The 19,341-nt window shown below is 42.3% G+C and overlaps 1 protein-coding gene and 1 pseudogene across 2 annotated transcripts; both read left to right on the forward strand.

Annotated features, from left to right (window-relative positions):
- Positions 1-253: 253 nt before the first annotated feature.
- Positions 254-8,350, forward strand: SNRPB (small nuclear ribonucleoprotein polypeptides B and B1). Of its 2 annotated transcripts, none has more exons than XM_008594678.1 (7): positions 254-423; positions 2,609-2,760; positions 4,585-4,696; positions 6,123-6,275; positions 6,779-6,917; positions 7,230-7,355; positions 8,046-8,350. In XM_008594678.1, exons 1-7 carry the CDS (start codon positions 421-423, stop codon positions 8,054-8,056), a joined length of 696 nt encoding a protein of 231 aa, XP_008592900.1. In that variant the 5' UTR covers positions 254-420; the 3' UTR covers positions 8,057-8,350. The 2 variants fall into 2 exon arrangements, with proteins under 2 accessions (XP_008592900.1, XP_008592901.1); XM_008594679.1 differs by having other exon boundaries at positions 325-423; positions 7,230-7,346.
- Positions 8,351-14,235: 5,885 nt separating this feature from the next.
- On the forward strand, positions 14,236-18,327 carry LOC103610530 (annotated as a pseudogene).
- Positions 18,328-19,341: the final 1,014 nt, after the last annotated feature.

Here is a 19,341-nt window from a genome sequence, read left to right on the forward strand (position 1 = left end):
TTCAACCCAGTTCACGGAAAAGCAAGGACAGTGGCTGTAAAGGAGAGAACCGGGCAGAACAGTGGGACATGAGGACCGAGAGGCGATGCGCGGAGGGAGGAAGGAAGAGTGTGACGAGGAGCAGCCCAGTGCGGACTTAGGCGAGGCAGGTGTCTGAAGAGGATCCTAAACCTCTCTCAGAAGGTCAAAGCCCCGCCCCCAGCTCCACCTCCGCTCCAACATACAGCTCCCCGCCTGGCTGGAACTCAAGACCCCAGGAACTCAAGAGCCGTGCGCTGGCACCGGAAGTAGCTTCTACCCGGCTGCATTTTGCCAGCGGATCCGTTTCCGGTAGTGGCGGCGGGAAACGGCTTGCTGGCGGACGACTAGGCCTCTGCGGAGGCGAATCCGGCGGGAATCGGAGCCATCAGAACCGCCACCATGGTGAGGAGGCGCGGGCCGGCGGCGCAGCAGCTTCCGAGTCTGTCGCGGAGTGGGGGCCGCGACTGATCAGGGAGGAAGCCGTGGGTTGGAGCCGCTTATGGCGGTGAAGGCCCGGGCCGCGGACGCTCGGTCGGGGCACGGAAGACCCGGACCTTGGCTGTTCCGCGGAGCGGGACCGGGGGACGGAGGCCGGGGTCACTCGGTGGGGCGAGGGTAGAACCGCGGCTCTCCACACCGTTGTAGCCCTGATGCCTGGGACCCGGTGGGCACTAAGTAGACTTTTGCTGAATAAACCTATGTCCGGGGTTTCCCAGCAGACACTAGAGCCGCGGGAGGACCCGGTAAAAGGCTTAGATTTGTGAACGGGATGGGGAAGAGGGAGGGGGAGGTTAAAAGAGAATGTTTGGAAGAAGAGTTCCACATATGTGTTCAGCCTATTGGTATGTTTGCTTATGTCTGACTTCCCAGGGGCTGGGGCTAGACCATGAAATATGTTTCATTCCTTCACCGGGTTCATTTTCTAGTTGGGGACACGGATAATATAATTCAGTGTGGTAATTGAGCATTAGGTAAAAGTAACGGCAGGCAGGGGGCGGGGTAGATGCTTTTCCGGGTAGATGGTTCCTCAGCGGAGTCGTAAAAGACTGGCAGAAAATTTCCCGCGAAAATGGGAGGGAGTGTTACAGACCCGGAGAACTGCAAGAGCAAAGGCAAGAAGGGTAGCACAACTGAAAGTTGCTGGAGGAAAAAGGAAGGGAGAGAGAGAAGAGAAAAAATGAGACAGGAGGAATTGGCGGGGCCTGATTACTAAAGGCGGTGCGTGTGACTTTATCCTGTTGGTGGTGAGGCATGTCACTGAAGGTTTTTAACCAGCAAAATGTCATGAGCTTAGTTGTGTTTAGAAAGCTCTCTCTAGCTGTTATGGAATGAATGAGACTGGAAGCAGGAGAAACTTAGTAAGATACTGTTTGGAGAATTGTTTAGAATAGGCACTGGATTCAGGCCCTGTGAGACAGGGCAAGTTACTTAGCCTCTTCCAGCCTCAGTGATCTCATCTGTAAAATAGGAATGATAATGGGCCCAATTTTGAGGAGTTAATGAGGTGTGCAGTGCTTGTCACAGTGCTTGACACACAGTGAGCTATTAAGGTTCAGGTCCGTGTGGTTAGAAGCCAATTAAAATGGTCATCTAAGGGAGACTAAACCGTGTAACCTAGGTCTTCAGGATGGCAGGCAGTATCATGGTGGAGTCAAGGTTCTCATCTACACATTTATAAGTTCGAACTCACAGAGATGAACTGCAAGCACAGTGCCTGGTACATAGAAGGCACTTGGATGAGTTAGGACTGGCCTATACCGATCAGACTGCTGGGAAGCGGATATACAGATCAAATGCCAGGTGGTTTGTTTCCTAGAGAGAACTGTAAATGTTAAGGGGACCTGACAATTCACATAGTGATGTCTGTATAGTCTGCCTCTTTATTTTAGCAAAGCTACATTGGAAGCCAGTCTACAAAAGCAGAAACGTTGTTGGATTGATTAAGGATTAAGTGTAGCAAGTTACATGTTTTTAAAGATCAAGCTGATAAGCACCCTGACCACCAGAAAAGTTTTCTTTTCTCAAGAATAGTCTTGGAGGCACACTAACAAATTCTTTATTTGGGGGATTTCATTCTTCTAACCTCCAAGCTGATTAACTCCTTTCTGATAATAAGCTTCTTGTCGATTGAGTTTTTAGTATCTCTCCATTCCAGCTCTCCCTTTACTTAGTCAAAAAGTCAAATTTAAAAAAAAAGGATTTGGGTGTTCACAGCACTTGAGTCACACCTATAATCTGCACAATGGTAGATGGCTAATCTCTAGTAGGGGTGAGTTTGATTAGTTTGGGGACACCGTACACTCTTGCCCCTGAAACTGATACAACATAGACAAAGGCAATTATAAAATGAGAGACACTGATTTTAAGGGAAGGGAGAATAGCAGATTACTGGGCAGAGGTCCGGGCTGAAAAGAGGATGACATGGGAGAATTCCCAGCAAGGGGCTGTGGGTAGAAGACTGAGCTGAGAGTCTATTGAGAAAGGTAGACATATGGAAAATAAGGCCGTGGTGGAAGATTTTAGGGAGGGTCAGGGGTGCATGGGTCCAAAAGAGCAGAGTCTCATCCCTGCTGATTTCTCCTTGCAGACTGTGGGCAAGAGCAGCAAGATGCTGCAGCACATTGACTACAGGATGAGATGCATCCTGCAAGATGGCCGGATCTTCATCGGCACCTTCAAGGCTTTCGACAAGCATATGAATTTGATTCTCTGTGACTGTGATGAGTTCCGGAAGATCAAGTGAGGAGGGGACCGAGAAGGGGAGGAACTGGAGGGCGAAAGTGCATTGGGTGGGTGGGCCAAGTGGCAGGTGGTAATGTAGCTAGTTGGTTTCTGTCTGCTCTCCTGTTGTAGAAGGCAGACTTAAATGGGACATTGAACGTTAAGAAATCTCCTTAGTGCAGCAAGCCTTGCTCTCTAGTTCTGGCAGAATACAAGTTGTGAGTACAAGGGCTGCTAGGCTTTTTGTTTCTTTGACTTTGCGTGCCCCTGGGTACTAGGGTAAAGGGCTCTCATGTTCTCCCCACAGGTGTATAAGGGGGGAGAGCTTGATTTTCTGGCCTCAATACCTATTTGTAAAGCTGTAGCCTAAAGGGCTCTCCCAATGCAGCCTGGTCTGAAACTGCTTTAAGAAGCTTCTGACCCTCTTCAGGGTAAGTGCTCAGCTCCCCATGTGGGTTTGGGGCCAGTGATTTTTGTTGGCATTTATAGAAGCAATTTTAGATATTTTCTATTTCCCTGCAATTACATAAGTTATTGGCTAACTCCCTTGTCTAAGACTTACAAGCTTTTGGCCCATTAAAAGATGAGTCTAGCTTTCTGTCTTATTTTACATTCAAGGCATCTTGAGGCCCAAAGAGGTTATGTGACTTCTGTGATCGTCCAGCTCTTTTGCCATATGCGGTGTCCGTATGTTGTCACTGGCTTTGAATTCCCTTTGATTATCCTTTGGGGCTGTTGTTTTATTTTGTGGCCCAAGGTCAAGAAGTACAGGATGAAAATGTGGTAGGGATGAGTGCCAGTTACATATTAGAGAGGGACTAGCAGAGCAGTGTGGGACTATTCCAAATGGTTCCCTTCTGTGTTTTTAATGAAACTGACTTTATTCTGATAATATTTGTTGAAATGTATTTTTTAAAATACAGAAGAATCTATGAGAAAAGAAGTACCCAGAAAGTCATTTTTTTCATATTATGGAAGGGCTTATTATTAAAAAAATAACAAAATATGAGCTACAAATGGTTTTCATCTACAGAAAACCAGTTAATTTAATATAAAATTTTATCAAAACAAAATCTTTTTATTTTTAAAAGTCAGGATATTTGCCTCTTTCCTTTATTTCTAGCATCTTGGCTTTGGCTTTTTCCCCCCTTCCCCGTCCTGTTGCAGTTTTTTTTCCTAGTTTACATTTATATTTTGTTCATCTTTCTCTGGTTGTTGCTGTTTGGGGTTTTCTGTTTTTGTGCTTTTGAGGAAAGATGCAAAATTTCTATGTAGCAGATGTGAAATTTCAATTTCTACATATGTGAAATTTCTTTTATCTTTTTCCTTTGTGGCTTTCCTATATCTGATGGGAGGTGAGGGACAGAATTATAGGCTTGTGAGGTTGAATTGGTTCTAGAAAGATCCACTATGTAAGTGGGGTGGGTGGGATTCTGCTGACTTGAGGAATCGTTTAGGCTGTCTCCTGACACTGGCAACATTGGTGAGGCCTTAAAGCTGAAGGGAGGGAGCAGGGTAATAGCAAAGAATACTTGACCAAGCAGAAGCCTTCGTAGTTGCTGTGGAATAGCACTTGAGCCAGGGCTGGACTTGCTTGACTCTTGTCCTGTCCTTCGTCTGTGCATCCTCTTGGCATGGAAACAAGTAGACAACCCCCTAAGGGGTTACATATTTAGTCTGTGAATTCTATCCAGAGGGGCCGTCTTAGGGGAAAGTTCCTGTACCATGTGTTAGGAGATGTGGTGTAAAGTAAATGTTAGAGGCTACTAGGCAGGTGAACCTGAACTTTACTCTCTCTCTAATCCTTGCTTTTTTTGTCTCTTCTCCTAAACCCGACTTTAGGCCAAAGAACTCCAAACAAGCAGAAAGGGAAGAGAAGCGAGTCCTCGGTCTAGTGCTGCTGCGGGGGGAGAACCTGGTCTCAATGACAGTAGAGGGACCTCCTCCCAAAGATGTGAGTCAGAGCAGGAAGCCTTGTGAAAGGGCAGTCCTCACAGGCATCCTCTGGTTTTTGCCTCCTTTTTATAGATAATAAATGGAATCTTAAAGAGGTTACCCTCCAAGTAAGGAGTGGAGGGGGGAACTAGAATTTGGGTATTCTGATTTTAAAGGCCTACCTCTTCCTCAGTTAATGTACATAGTGAGTCACTGGAGGAGGTACCTAAGGCCATCTGGGTCAGTTCTTAATGTGATGACAAAATCTAGGTGGACCTTAAAAAGTCGTAACTCTAAATAATAGAATACATGTATATTTTGTTTTATACAGTTACAGAATGATAGTCAAATGATAGTCAAATGATAGTGTCTAATATTTATTGAGCATCTGCTGTGTGCCAAGCACTTCAGTATTTTATTTAATCCTTGAAACAGTCTTTTGAGATAAATTATTCTTACTTTATAGATAAAACAAAAGGGTTTAATAACTTGCCCAAGGTGTCACAGCTAGTAAATGGTGAAACTGACATTTCATCCCAGACAATCTTGGTTTTGTAGATACCAAGCTATATTTATAAACAGAGCAGGCTTTAGAGAATTTAACCAAATTTGTTTTTCCTTTTTCATTTTAAGACATTGTTAATCAAGAGAATAATCCTTAACCTGTGTTATTTTTTATCCACTTATATCTGGGTTTTTTTCTCTTTTTGTATTTAACACATAATGTGTATATAATATTTGTTCTGCTTTTTCACCTAATGTAGTAAACATTTTTCTAGTTGCTCTATACTTTTTAAGTCATGCTCATGACTCTCAGGTGAGTAGTTTATTGTAATTATTTCCTTTTTTTGGACTCTTATGTTGTATCTTTTTCCAATTATGAGTCTAAGAGATGTTAGCATATTTTTTGGTTTAAAGCATATGTATGGTATATAATTCTTGGTACCTACTTCCAGTACAGTTGGCTACTCTAATGTAGCCCATTGTAAATTTCCATGACCATAGCCACTTTTACTATAACCTCATTATTTGTAGATAAGGAAACTGAGTCCTAGAATTGTGGGATTATTTGCCCACTGACACCCAGCAGATGAGAGAGCTGGGAATGATCTCGTGTCCCTTTGATGCCAGGTGGAGTGCTTTTGTCTACTCAGCCCTTGTGAATGGAGCCCAGGCCCTTTCTCTTGGTTTAAATTTCATAGGCGTGCATATAGGTGGCTGAGTTGTGGCATGTTTCTCTCAAGTTCTAGCCTGCTTCAGTGGTGACAGCTAGACACATAATCTTGGATGGAGGAAGAATGGTGTTAGTATATATGGGTGGGCAGTATTTATAAGCTGTTTTGATGCTCTCTAAATCTGAGGGGCTCTCTTGGCAATGGTATTCCAAAGTGTACTTCTGATTTTCTAGGCCACTGAGCATTTTAGTGTGTTTCTTTATTTTGCAGACTGGCATTGCCCGAGTGCCACTTGCTGGAGCTGCTGGTGGCCCAGGGATTGGCAGGGCTGCTGGCAGAGGAATCCCAGCTGGTGTTCCCATGCCCCAGGCTCCTGTAGGACTTGCTGGGCCAGTTCGTGGGGTTGGTGGTCCATCCCAACAGGTGAGGGGTTGGGGAAAGGGCAACAGTTTCTGGTGGCTATAAGTCCAAAATGACCAATCTGTGATTGTTAGGCTTTCAGTATTTCATTGTGCTTTATATGTGGCCCCAGAATTAAGCAAAAAGGAAAACTTGGCATTGTAAATTATGTTGGTGCTATTAAAGTAAAATGCACAAAATGCATTTTAGCCAAATGTAGTATAGCAAAATGTTTCCCTGACAACATTTGAAATATACTCTCATAACTTATCATCAGTCATATTTGAAAATGCAGGTGCTTTCTCTAAGTTAGTTTGGGAATCCTTAAACTCAGGCCTAGAAGATGGGAATTGGGCATTCAAGCTCAATTTTTCCTGACACATGGTTTTGGATAGGAAGTATGATGTTGTGAGTTGTAGCTTGGGGAGATTTGGTGTCTGCTGTTTCTTTACCAAGCCGGGGAGGAGAGTAGGAAATTGTATTGCACTGTATTATTCTGTCTAACTCTCTTTCTGTGTTCCTTGTAGGTGATGACTCCACAAGGAAGAGGCACTGTTGCAGCCGCTGCAGCTGCTGCCACGGCCAGTATTGCTGGGGCCCCGACCCAGTACCCTCCTGGCCGAGGGGGTCCTCCCCCACCTATGGGCCGAGGGGCACCCCCCCCAGGTGAGGACCCCATAAAGAGACTAGTGCTAATTCATACTAGGTACCTTAGCTGGATTCATGATGAGATATAACCCTGACTGAAACTGATGATGAATTTGTGTAATTAAGCAGGATTACTCTGAGATCCAGCTTGGCTGACTGACCATGGAAGTAACAGTACAAGAGCCACTGAGAGCCCCAGCCTGGCTCAAGTACCAGTTTGCTAAGAGAGGCTTATAGAGTGGAATGGTCATCTGTCTCAGAACTTTGTGGACAGCTTTTTATGTTTCCTGCTACCTTTTCAAGATAGACACTTGAGCTTTTCTCTTGCAGGCATGATGGGCCCGCCTCCTGGTATGAGGCCTCCCATGGGTCCCCCAATGGGGATCCCCCCTGGACGAGGGACTCCAATGGGCATGCCCCCTCCAGGGATGCGGCCCCCTCCCCCAGGTATGCGAGGTAAGTGCCTGTAGCAGTGACAGCCTAGTGGGTTGGGACATGGAGGGAAGATTGGATTTAGACCATATTCTGTGGGCTTTCAGGCCTTAACTCTAGGGAAATTACCTCTTGGAGGACAGCTTTACCGGAAGGATAGGGAAGAGGCCTGCGTTCCCTCTTAGAATAGTTAGAGCAGCCTTGCATCCAGAGTACTTCTCAGGGTCTGAGGCAGTGTCCTCAGGGCACTGTGAAAGAATGCATTCTGAGGATGCCCAACAAAGGTTATGAGATTATATTATGTCCTTTGGTTTGATAGTGTCTAGTAATTAAGAGGGGCTCTGGGCTTTGCTGTACTATTTATTATGTATTTAACTCCAGTTTTACAAATGCTGAGATCAGCCCCCACATGGATAAGAAAATAGGCCCAGAGAGAGCAGTGTCCTGACTCCCAGCCCAGTGTTCTTTCCACCAAGCTATAGTGGCCTTTAAGATAGCCATGGCCAAACTTGGTGATCCCTGTGTCTCTAGTTTGGGTTAGGTTTTCCATTCATGGGTTTTATAGGCATAGGAATCCAGTCAGCCCTAGAGAAGTCTCTAGTTAGCACATATGCTATATACAGCCCTCTGGTCACTTGATACCTGCAGGGTGTGGGTGGCTGGGGATTTGAGTTGCAGATTAGGCACTGACTAAATTTCTTACTCTTATTTCAGGCCTTCTTTGACCGTTGGCCACAGTTATGGAAGTAGCTCCACAGAAGTGTGGGTCCGATTTCCCAGGGCTACATTGCTACAGATCTGTTTGTTTGTTATGGTGTTGTTCATGGATTCTCACCAGGTTATGCTATTTCCCTTACAGGGCCCACTTGCCTGGCAATGTGCCCACCAAGGCCCTAGACTAATCTTGGCCCTCTTCAGCTCCCTGTCTGTTTCTTGTAAGGCTGTACATAGTACTTTGATTTCCTTGTGGCCCATGATACTGGTTTATAATAAACTCTTAAGAGACTATTATAAATGCACCTGATGTATCTATTTATTTTTAGAAAAATTTTTGATGTAGTAGGTGCTTAATAGAGTCAAGAAGGATTGCCTTGGAAAAATTAGCCCTAATCTTAGCTGTTTCCCTATAAAATATTTTACTGCATATTTGCATCTGATGTGCAACCTCATATACTAAGAGAGTTACAAAATTGAAGTACAGTGAGACAATTTCATCTATTAAACTCAAAGGTAATACTTTGCAATAATCCTTTTTACACTGTCGTGGGTGTGAATTGATATATATATCCTTTTGGGAAGGCACTCATCTAGATAGCTCCTTGAGCAGTACTTTCAATTATCATATTTTTTGTGTCCAATAAGTATGAAGTATATGCTAAAAGTTAGAATCCTATTGGGAGAGGAACAATTTTAGTATAACTTCCCAAGGTCACACATATATACAAGGAATTTTCAAAAAGTTCATGGTAAGATTTGTGTTACCTTTTAATTCTGTTTTTTCATAAACTTTCCAAAGTACCCTTGTATAGCCTAATATAACTTTTGGGTTGTGGGATCTCTTCCCCCAGACGTATTTGTTCAATTGATGAGAGGATCATTGAGCAGTACTCTAATACTTACTGCATCAAGCTTCAAGTGTACAGAAATATGGTAAACACTCTGTTCTTAAGTTACTGTATAGGAGGAAAGATAATTCTAACTGCAAAGGAAAAAAAAAAAAAGACTGGTAGTGGTGTACCACTGGGGCGTTAATGAGTTACTCCAGGAATGTAAGTGTGGTCCAACATAAAGTTAATGGACTATACCATGTTAATAGAAAAAAGGATTATCTCAGTAGATGTAGAAAATGCATTTGACAGAATTTCAATATTCTTTCATGATCAGAATACCTAGCAAATTAGGAATAGAAGGGAACTTTCTAAACATGCTGTGGGTTAAATGTGTCCCCCAAAGTTTCATGTATTGAAAACTTAATCCCCACTGTGACAGTGTTAAGGGTGGGAAATCTGTTTGGTAATTGAAAGGTGGGGACTTTAAGAGGTGATTAGATTGTGAAGACTGTACCCTTGTGAGTGGATGAATCCATTGATGGTTTAATGGGTGGTAATGGGTGGGGTTCTGATGGGTTTAAAAGAAGCAAGTGAGAAGATTAGCTGTCTTGCTCAGGCCATTTGCCATGTGATAAGTACCCTGCATCTCTGGAGAGTTATCAACCCCAAGAAGGGCCTCACCAGATATGTTTCCTTGGCTTTGGACTTCCCAGCCTCCAAACTATAAGAAATACATTCTGTTTCTTCATTAATTACCCAATTCTAGGTATTCTGTTATAAGCAACAGGAATGGACTAAAACACATATTAAAGGGATTTATGAAAAACAGCTAATATAATAGTGAAAGACTGAAAGCTTTTCCCTTAGGATTAGGAACATGACGAGGGATCTCACTTTCACCACTGTTGTTCAACATAGTACTGGACGTTCTAGCCAGAGCAATTAGTCAAGAAGAAATAAAATGTACCCAAATTGGAAAGGAAGAAGTAAAACTACCTCGTTGCAGATGTTATGATCCTATACAAAAAAAATCTCAGAATCCACAGGAAGGCTACAAGAGCTGATGAATGCAGCAGGGTACAAGATAATGCAAAAATCTTCTGTTTCTATATACCAGCAATGAACGATCTGAAAAGGAAATTAAGACAAGAATTCCACTTAGGACATCAACCAAAAAAAAGAAAAAGCAAAACAAAAAACCATAGGAATCAGTCAAACCAAGGAAGTGAAAGACACACTGAAAACTGAAAATTTAGAAAACCCAAATAAATGGGGAAAGACATTTTCATGTATTGGAAGACTTAATATTATGATAGCAATATTCCCCAAACAGATTCTATGTGATCACTATAAAAGTTCCAATGGTGGAGGTTTTTCTGTTTTTTAGATGGCCAAAACAATCTTGAACAGATTGGAGGTCTCACACTGCTTGATTTCAAAACTTCCTTCAAAGCTACAGTAATCAAAACTATGGTATTGGCATAAAGATAGACATAATAGACCAATGGAATAGAATTCAGTGTCCAAAAATAAACCTTGGCATATATGGCCAATTGATTTTTGGCAAGAGTACCAAAACCATTAATTGGAGAAAGTAATCTCTTCAACAAATGGTACTGGGACAGCTGGATAACTACATGCAGAACAGTAAAGTTGTTGGACCTGTACTGTATTCCATATATCACTCATTAACTCTAGTGGGTGAACCATCTAAATATGAGAGCTAAAACTACAAGGTTAGAAGGAAACGGGTAAATCTTCAAGACCTTGGATTTGGTGATGGATTCTTAGATGTGATACTGAAAGCACAAAAAGCAAGAGAAAAAATAGGTAAATAGGACTTAATCAAAAAAACGCATCAAAGGATGTGATGAAGAATGGGAAAGAACCTTACAGAAAGGAGTAGGGTACTTTAAAAAGTTTCTGGAAAAATAGAATTAACAGACAATATGAATCTTTTCACGAGCTTTTTGAAGTATCTTCATATCTGCAAATCATATATTTGATAAAGTAAGAATATGTAAAAATATATAAAGAACTTTTACAATTAAAACAACCCAGTTTAAAAAATGAGCAAGAGAATTGAATAGACATTTCTTCAGAAGATATACAAATGAAGCCGACAGGTTTTCTGGAATTTTTTTTTCTTCTCAGTGTTTGTAACAGATCTCCATGAAATTTCAGTAGTTTAAAATTTAATAGTGGCTGAAAATTAATGATCTGTTAGTTAAACTTTGGCTTGCTGATAGCTGATAACTTCCTGACTAGTACCCCTTGTTCCCATAATATAATTTAAAGTTCCTGATGGCTGGTTTTCCATCAAGTTGGAAGTGATGACCCAAAGATCACAAGGAGAATTTATGAGTTTGTTTTGCAAAAAGAATGAATGCTGTCAAAGAAATTGCGGGCCACTGGAGGACCCAGCCCCAGCTACTGCTGGTGCTAAGGAAGCTCGTTGCCTAAGACCTTAACTGAAGTCACGAAACAGACTTTCCCATAACTGCCCCAAGACCCTCCCTTACCTCTTAGCCTTACATAAAACTTGCCTTACATTTCTATGGTAAAATGGATCTGAGAGATTTTGCTCTCTGTCTTCTATTTCCAAGCATTAGTGTGTTTCAGTGTTTGGCTTTAACTGCTCATCAAGGACCTGAACCTGGAATTTTGGGTTTCAGCAACACGGATGGCCAACAAGCACATGAAAGGTTGTTCAATGTAATTGGTTGTTAAAAAAATGCAAATCAAAACCACAGTGAGATACCACTTCACGCCCAATAGGATGGCTTTAATGAAAATAACAAAAAACACTGAAAATAACTGTTGGTGAGGATGTGGAAAAATAGGAACCCTCCTGCATTGCTGGTGAGAATATAAAATGGTGCAGCTGCTATGGAAAACAGTTTGGCAGTTCCTGAAAGCTAAACACAGAATTGTCGTATGATCCAGCAATTCCACTCCTACATACCTGTAGTATAATATGAAATATATTTGGTCTTTCTTCCTGGTTCCTATCCCTAAGCACCTAAAACCCTTGGCGTTTCTTATGTGATAGGAGTGTCTTTTGTTATTCATAATGAGCCCCTTTGGACATGTTTATTTTTTTTTATTTTTATTTTTATTTTTTTGTCTTTTTCCGTGTCCGGCAACGGATCGCAACCCTCAGTGTTGCCCCCGTACCGGACCGGGGATTTTTATTTTTATTTTTATTTTTATTTTTTTGTCTTTTTCCGTGTCCGGCAACGGATCGCAACCCTCAGTGTTGCCCCCGTACCGGACCGGGGTCCGGCAACGGGATCGCAACCCTCGGCGTTGCTCCCACGCCTCGCTCAGCCAGTGAGCGGGAACCGGTCTGTATGTGGGATCCAAACCCTCGGGCGGGAGCGCCGCCGCGCTTCCCAAGCGGCGCACTATCCAGTGCGCCACCGGGCCGGCCCCCTTTGGACATGTTTATGAGGTGACTTAGGGTGGGGACCCTAGACAGCCTAGGGATGGGGCCAGTCACCAGAAAGACTACCGGATTAGAGGGTTGGAACTTCAGCCCCACCCACCAACATCTGGGAAGTGGGTAAGGGGTGGCTGGAAATCAAGCTCTATAAAAACTTTACAACAATTAGATTTTCAGAGCTTCCAGGTTGCTGAACATGTGGAAGGTCGTGGGCCTGGAGGAGGTATGGAAGTTCTGAGTCCCTTCCCCGCATACCTCACCCTATGAACCTCTTCATCTGGCTGTTCATCTATATCCTTTGCAATATCCTTTATAATATACTGGTAAATGTAAGTAAAGTGTTTTCTTGAGTTCTGTAAGCCATCCTAGCAAATTATTGCACCCAAGGAGGTGGGGGGGGGTTATAGGGACCCTTATGTGTATATATATATATATATATATATATATATATATATATATATATATATTATCCTTTGCAATATCCTTTATAATATACTGGTAAATGTAAGTAAAGTGTTTTCTTGAGTTCTGTAAGCCATCCTAGCAAATTATTGCACCCAAGGAGGTGGGGGGGGGTTATAGGGACCCTTATGTGTATATATATATATATATATATATTTTGGTGGTTGGCCAGTGCAGGGATCCAAATCCTTGATCTCGGTGTTGTCAACACCATGCTCTACTGAGTGAGCTAACTGACCAACACCCGAACCCCTATTTATAGCCAGTCAGAAGTACAGGTCACAGCCTGGGGCTTGTGATTGGTGTCTAACGTGGGTGGCAGTCTTGTGGGGCTGAGCCCTTAAACTGTGGGAGCTGACACCACCTCCAATAGTCTCAGAATTGAATTGAATTATAGGACACCCAGCTGGTGTCTGGTACAGAATTAATTGCTTGGTGTGTGGGGAAAAAACCCTATATCTGGTCATAGAAGTGTCCTGTGTTGTGAGAGTATAGTGGGAGAGAGAATGTGTGTTGTTCTCCAGAATTGGTGTCAGAAGTGTTGTGTGAGAATGTAGAGAAACTGTTTCCTCAATACGCAAGAGAAGTAAAAATATGTCCACACAGAAACTTGTACATGAGTGTTTATAGCAGCATTATTTATAATAGCTAAAAGGTGGGAACAATTGTGTCCATCAACAGATGAATGGATAAACAAATTACGGTGTATACATATCATGGAATATTATTTAGCCATGAAAGGAATGAAGTGTTTATACATGGAATCTCAAAAACATTGTGTTGAGTGAAAAAAGCCAGACACAAAAAGTCACATTTTTTTTTTCCTTTTTGTCTTTTTTCGTGTCCGGCAACGGATCGCAACCCTCAGCGTCGCGCCCGTAATGGACCGGGACCTGCAACGGGATAGCAAACCTCGGTGCCGCGCCCGCACCTCGCTCAGCCAGTGAGCGGGAACTGGTCTGTAGGTGGGATCCGAACCCTCGGTAGGAGCGCCGCTGCGCTCCTAAGCGGCACACTGTAGCAGTGCGCCACCGGGCCGGCCCTGGCAACGGGATAGCAAACCTCGGTGCCGCGCCCGCACCTCGCTCAGCCAGTGAGCGGGAACTGGTCTGTAGGTGGGATCCGAACCCTTGGTAGGAGCGCCGCTGCGCTCCTAAGCGGCACACTGTAGCAGTGCGCCACCGGGCCGGCCCATTTTTTTTTTTTTTTTTTAAAAAAGATGACCGGTAAGGGGATCTTAACCCTTGACTTGGTGTTGTCAGCACCATGCTCAGCCAGTGAGCGAACCGGCCATCCCTATGTGGGATCCGAACCCGGGGCCTTGGTGTTATCAGCACCGCACTCTCCCGAGTGAGCCATGGGCCGGCCCAAAAAGTCACATTTTATATAATTCCTTTTATATGATATATCTATAATAGACAAATACGTTGAGACAGAAAGAACATTATGAGTTATGAGGGGTGAGGGCTGGGGGAAACAGAGTGATTACTTAATGGGAATGGGGTGCTTTTACAGGGTGATGAAGTTTTGAAACCAGAGAGAGCAGGTGGTTGCACAACTTAGAGAATACGCTAAGTGTTATTGAGTTGTAATGGTTAAATTAAAATGGTTAATTGTTGCTATGTTAATTTCACCTCAATTAAAAAAAGAAAAAGAAAGTTTCTTCATGGAGTTTACCAAGGCTTTTTGTTGTGGGAAAGATATTCTTAGTGGAGGAAAAGGCTGAGCAAAGACGAAGCTGGTGTGGAGTTTACTGGAGTAAAGGTATCAGGGAGGTGAGTTTGGCGGCACCTTTTGGTGGAGGAGCTGGTGGTTGGCTCAAACAGTGCTACAGGCACGTTTACCCAAAACAGGACAAATGTGAAGTAGGGCTGAGGTGATCCTCTGGCTAACCTCCCATTGACCTGCCAGGCCTGACTCAAAAGGGTTTTGTACTCTCCACCTGAGCTGAAAGGCGTGTTATTTATCATGCAAATAACAAGAGTATGCACACAAAGGAAAAAACAGTCACACATTGCCTAGTGGTTAGAAAAGTAAAAATTCTGCATGCTGAAAACTATTCTTGAAAATCCATTAAAACTCACTTGAAGCACAGTATATATGTTCTGTATATACAACCCTACACAGAAAAGTCTTAGGCACACTGGCTTTTGAGAACCGCCAAGAGAAAGGACAAAAGGAAAAGTCTGCAGACATCTGGGCATTCTGACCATTGTATCTTTAAGACAACTCCCAAGTCCCTGGTGGTGAAAGAGAATTCTTATGTGCTCTGACCTGCCTATGCACTTTACCACTTTACTCCATTCTAGTTTTACAGGGTTTTTTTTGCAGCTGGCCGGTATGGGGATCCGAACCCTTGACCTTGGTTTCAGCACCACCCAGTTTTCATATTAAGTCTCTATAACCTTAGTGTATGTCAGTAAATAGGACTGTGTGGCTGTGAGTACTAAATAAGCTAATAGAATAAGGCATTAGTTTGCTGTTGGATTTAAATCTAAATTCTGCTTGTAGACCCACATGAATGCTATTTCATAGTTAGAGTTACACTTCAATACATGTATATAATGTGTGATAATTAAATCAAGGTAATTAGTATATTCATCACTGCAAAAATTTATCATTTCTTTGTGATGAGAATATTCAAGCTCCTTTCTTCCAGCTGATTGAGGACATAGAATAAATTATTGTTAATTATAGATGCTTAGTACTGCTGTAGACCACTAGAACTTATCTGTCATGTCTAGCTGTGATTTTGTATCCATTAACCAACCTCAAAAACATATATCTCCAAATCTTTGCAGCCATTTTCCACCAGCTGGCTAGTACAGGCATATGAACCATGACCTTGGTGTTATAAGGCCATGTTCTAACCAACTGAGCTAAGGGTCCAGCCAGCAAACACTTTAATGACTTTAGTGTCTCATTAAGTGAACATACCATTATTTAGTTAACCAATTCTGTGTTGCTGGATATTTAACTTAGTTTTTTCACTAACAAGTAATGCGATTACGATATTTTTACATAAGGATTATTCTATACTTACATAATTAAAAATGGAATTTCTGAATCAAAGTAAACATTTTAATTAACTTTCTTAAAGCTTGAGTCAATTTGCCCCATTCCAAATCAAACACTACGATTGTCACAACATGCTCCTCTGAACTGATGATTTTCATTAGGAAGAAATACTTTTCTAGTTTGACAGCTGAAAAATGACACATCATTGTTATATCATTGTATTCTTTTTATTTCAAAGGAAGGAATCATTTTTAAGTTTTCTATTTCCTCTTATGCGTACTGCCTTTTTAAAAAAAACTTGTGGTGGCCTCGTGGGCATGCTACATCCTACGACTAAAGTGCCATTAGAGCCCTTCAGCCCGCAAAGCAGAAGTGCTGCCTTGGTTTTGCAGGGAGCAGCGAGTGCGTGGATAATGAGTGATAATAATAACTAATATTCGTTTTGAGCCCTCACTGTGTGCTGGACGCCGTGCTGAGCAACCTGTCTGCCTCATTTCATTCTCACGATGGCCAGTGAGGCTGAATTAATAGCAATCGTTATGGAGAAGCCTAGTCCCCTGCTGGTCGGGTGGGAATTTGTGAGACAGTAAGGACTACAAGTTGCTAAACCAGGCCCCAGACAGGCTACCTAGATTTTATGGAAAGAACTCTTCTCATGTCCATAGGGGTTGGATTCGAACAGAACGCCAGCTGACGTAGTCTGTGGACAGAAAGAAATCCATAGCAAAGTAATGTCACAAAACTTCACCACCTGCCACACCGAGACTCGCCATGTTGATGCGCATGCCACTCTAAATGATGGTGTGCTGGTCCAGGTGAGGGGCTCTCCAGCAACAACTAGGCTTTGAGGAGATTCATGCAGATGTTTTTCCTTGCTCCTGAGGGCTCTGTTGCAAATAAGTTTTATGCTCACAGTGACATCTTCAGATACCAAGATGAGGTGTTTGGTGGCTTTGTCACTGAGCCTCAGAAGGAATCTGGGGAAGAAGCAGAGGAACCTGAAGAAAGACAGCAGACACCTGAGGTGGTACCTGGCGATTCTAGAACTTTGTATGATCAGACTGTCAGCAATGACTTGAAAGAACAATTAGGGGAGCCTGTTGCTGAACCAGTACTGGAGCAGGAACCTGTATCTGAAATCCAAGAGGAAAAGCCTGAACCAGTATTAGAAGAAACTGCTCCTGAGGACACTCAGAAGAGTTCTTCACCAGCACCTGTAGACACAACTCGGACAGTACAGGAAGACTTGAGGACATTTTCTTGGGCATCTGTGACCAGTAAGAACCTTCCACCCAGTGGAGCTGTTCCAGTTTCTGGGATACCATCTCATGTTGTTAAAATAGCAGCCTCCCAACCTGGTCCAGAGTCTAAGCCGCGATCTCAGATTACACTGCAGAAGGCTCAGAGGGATCAGAGTGCGAGATTGAGAAATAAATATTCTTCCTCAGAGGGGACCCAGGCCAATCCGCGAGGCTGATGAGCAAAGTGATGTTGAACCCCAAGGAACTGTGAGACACCCTGACAGTCACCGACTCTTCATTGGCAACCTGCCTCATGAGGTGGACAAATCAGAGCTTAAAGATTTCTTTCAAAATTGTGGGAATGTGGTGGAGTGGTGCATTAACAGTGGTGGGAAATTACCCAATTTTGGTTTTGTCGTTTCTGACACTTCTGAGCCTGTTCACAAGATCCTTAGCAACAGGCCCATCATGTTCAGAAATGAGGTCCATCTGAATGTGGAAGAGAAGAGGACTCGAGCTGCTGGGGGAGGGGACGGTGGAGTGCACTGCCTGTAGGGACCTGGAGGCCCTTGAGGTGGGCTGGGTGGTGGAATGAGAGGGCCTCTCGGTGGAGGCAAGTGCAGAAACCAGGATTTGGAGTGGGGAGGAGGCACTGCTCCAAGGCAGTGAATTGCTCTTCACTGGTATTCATGCAGCAGTACTAACCCTAGCTACTGCAGAATGATGAATTTCTTCAACCAGCCTTTGGGATCTTGGAGTATGACTCTAGTCTGTTGTAAACTGCTTAAGTTTGTACAGTTTTTCTTCTTTTTGTGTTAATGGTGTGTGCACACTCCCATCCCTCTCCTGACCTCTTAGTTCTTCACTTCCAATTTTGTGGAATGGTATTTTAGGAGTAATGGATTTTTAAAGAAGAAAAAAAAAAGGACTGAAGTTCTTTGCTTACTTTAGATATACAGACTGGATTTACATATGTCTGTCTGTCTGTCTGTATGTATTTATTTATTTATTTAACAGCCATTTTTCCAAAGGATGTGTCTTGCTTATTACTGACATTGGTATGTTTCATTCTTTCGCATATTTCCTACTTATTTTCTACGTGTTTCAAAAGCCTATGAGAAATACTGGATTTGATTTCATTTCAAAGGCAGAAAAAACCCAAATTGTTTCTTCTTTGATAGTCATGACTACCTTCTGGTATGGAGAAATTGCTTTTGGGAAATTTGACAATTTTGGTTCTTGCTGGTATGGTTCAAAAGTGAATAAAAGGTGTTAATAGAGTTTTTTTCTTTTGATATGTGATCAGAAAACAATTCTAAAACCTGTTTTTACCACTGAAATTTTATTTATTTGTTTATTTATTTATTTAAAGATGACCGGTAAGGGGATCTCAACCCTTGACTTGGTGTTGTCAGCACCACGCTCTCCCAATTGAATGAACCAGTCATCCCTATATAGGGATCCGAACCCGTGGCCTTGGTGTTGTCAGCACTGCATTCTCCCAAGTGTGCCACGGGCCAGCTGGCCCATTACCATTGAAGTTGAAATTGTGAGATATGTTTTAAATGTCTGGAATGCAACTGATATGATTTTCTTGAACTGTTAGATTTTTTTTTGAAGTAGTTTTTTTGTGTTTAATTTGTAATTTGTACTTGTAAACAAACAAAAATCTCAAAAATACAAATAACAAAAAAACAGCAAAACTGTTGTGCCTTCTGTTTATCTTTGATTCCATTCTTGGCAATTGTTTAAAGAAAAAAAAAAAATCTAGATTTGTTTTAAAAAATAAAAATTAAAAAATTAAAAAGAACTTGTGATAGACATTTTTCCATGTTGTTACGTAAGTCTTCATGATTATCAGTGGGTGTTACTTGGTCATTCCTCACATTTTGGGAGATCATATTAACTCTGATTTTTCATGACTATAAATCAGACAGTAATGAATAGTTTGTGTAGATATGTTTTTTCTTTAGATTTTCTAAGTTTTTAGTTTTTCTAAGTTTTTAGGTTGCTATTCATGATTTAAAGACAGGAGCTCGCGTCATCAGAAAGGTGATTAAAGACAAAAAAAGACAGGAGCTAGAAAGAAGGAAACTGTCATTTACTGAATCCAGATATATACATAAAGCATCTGTGGAAGGTAACAGATAAAGAATTGGCCAATTTGGTTGCCTGTTGGGAAAGGAACCTGGTTTGAGGGCAATACGAATGGAAGTGAGTGTTATCACTGAATACCATTTGGAACCTTTTAAATATTAAATCATGTAAGTGCATTACCTAGTTTAAAAATTAAG

This window comes from Galeopterus variegatus, unplaced genomic scaffold (genome assembly GCF_000696425.1).
Source record: "Galeopterus variegatus unplaced genomic scaffold, G_variegatus-3.0.2 Scaffold11278, whole genome shotgun sequence".
NCBI classification, from domain to species: Eukaryota; Metazoa; Chordata; class Mammalia; order Dermoptera; family Cynocephalidae; genus Galeopterus; species Galeopterus variegatus.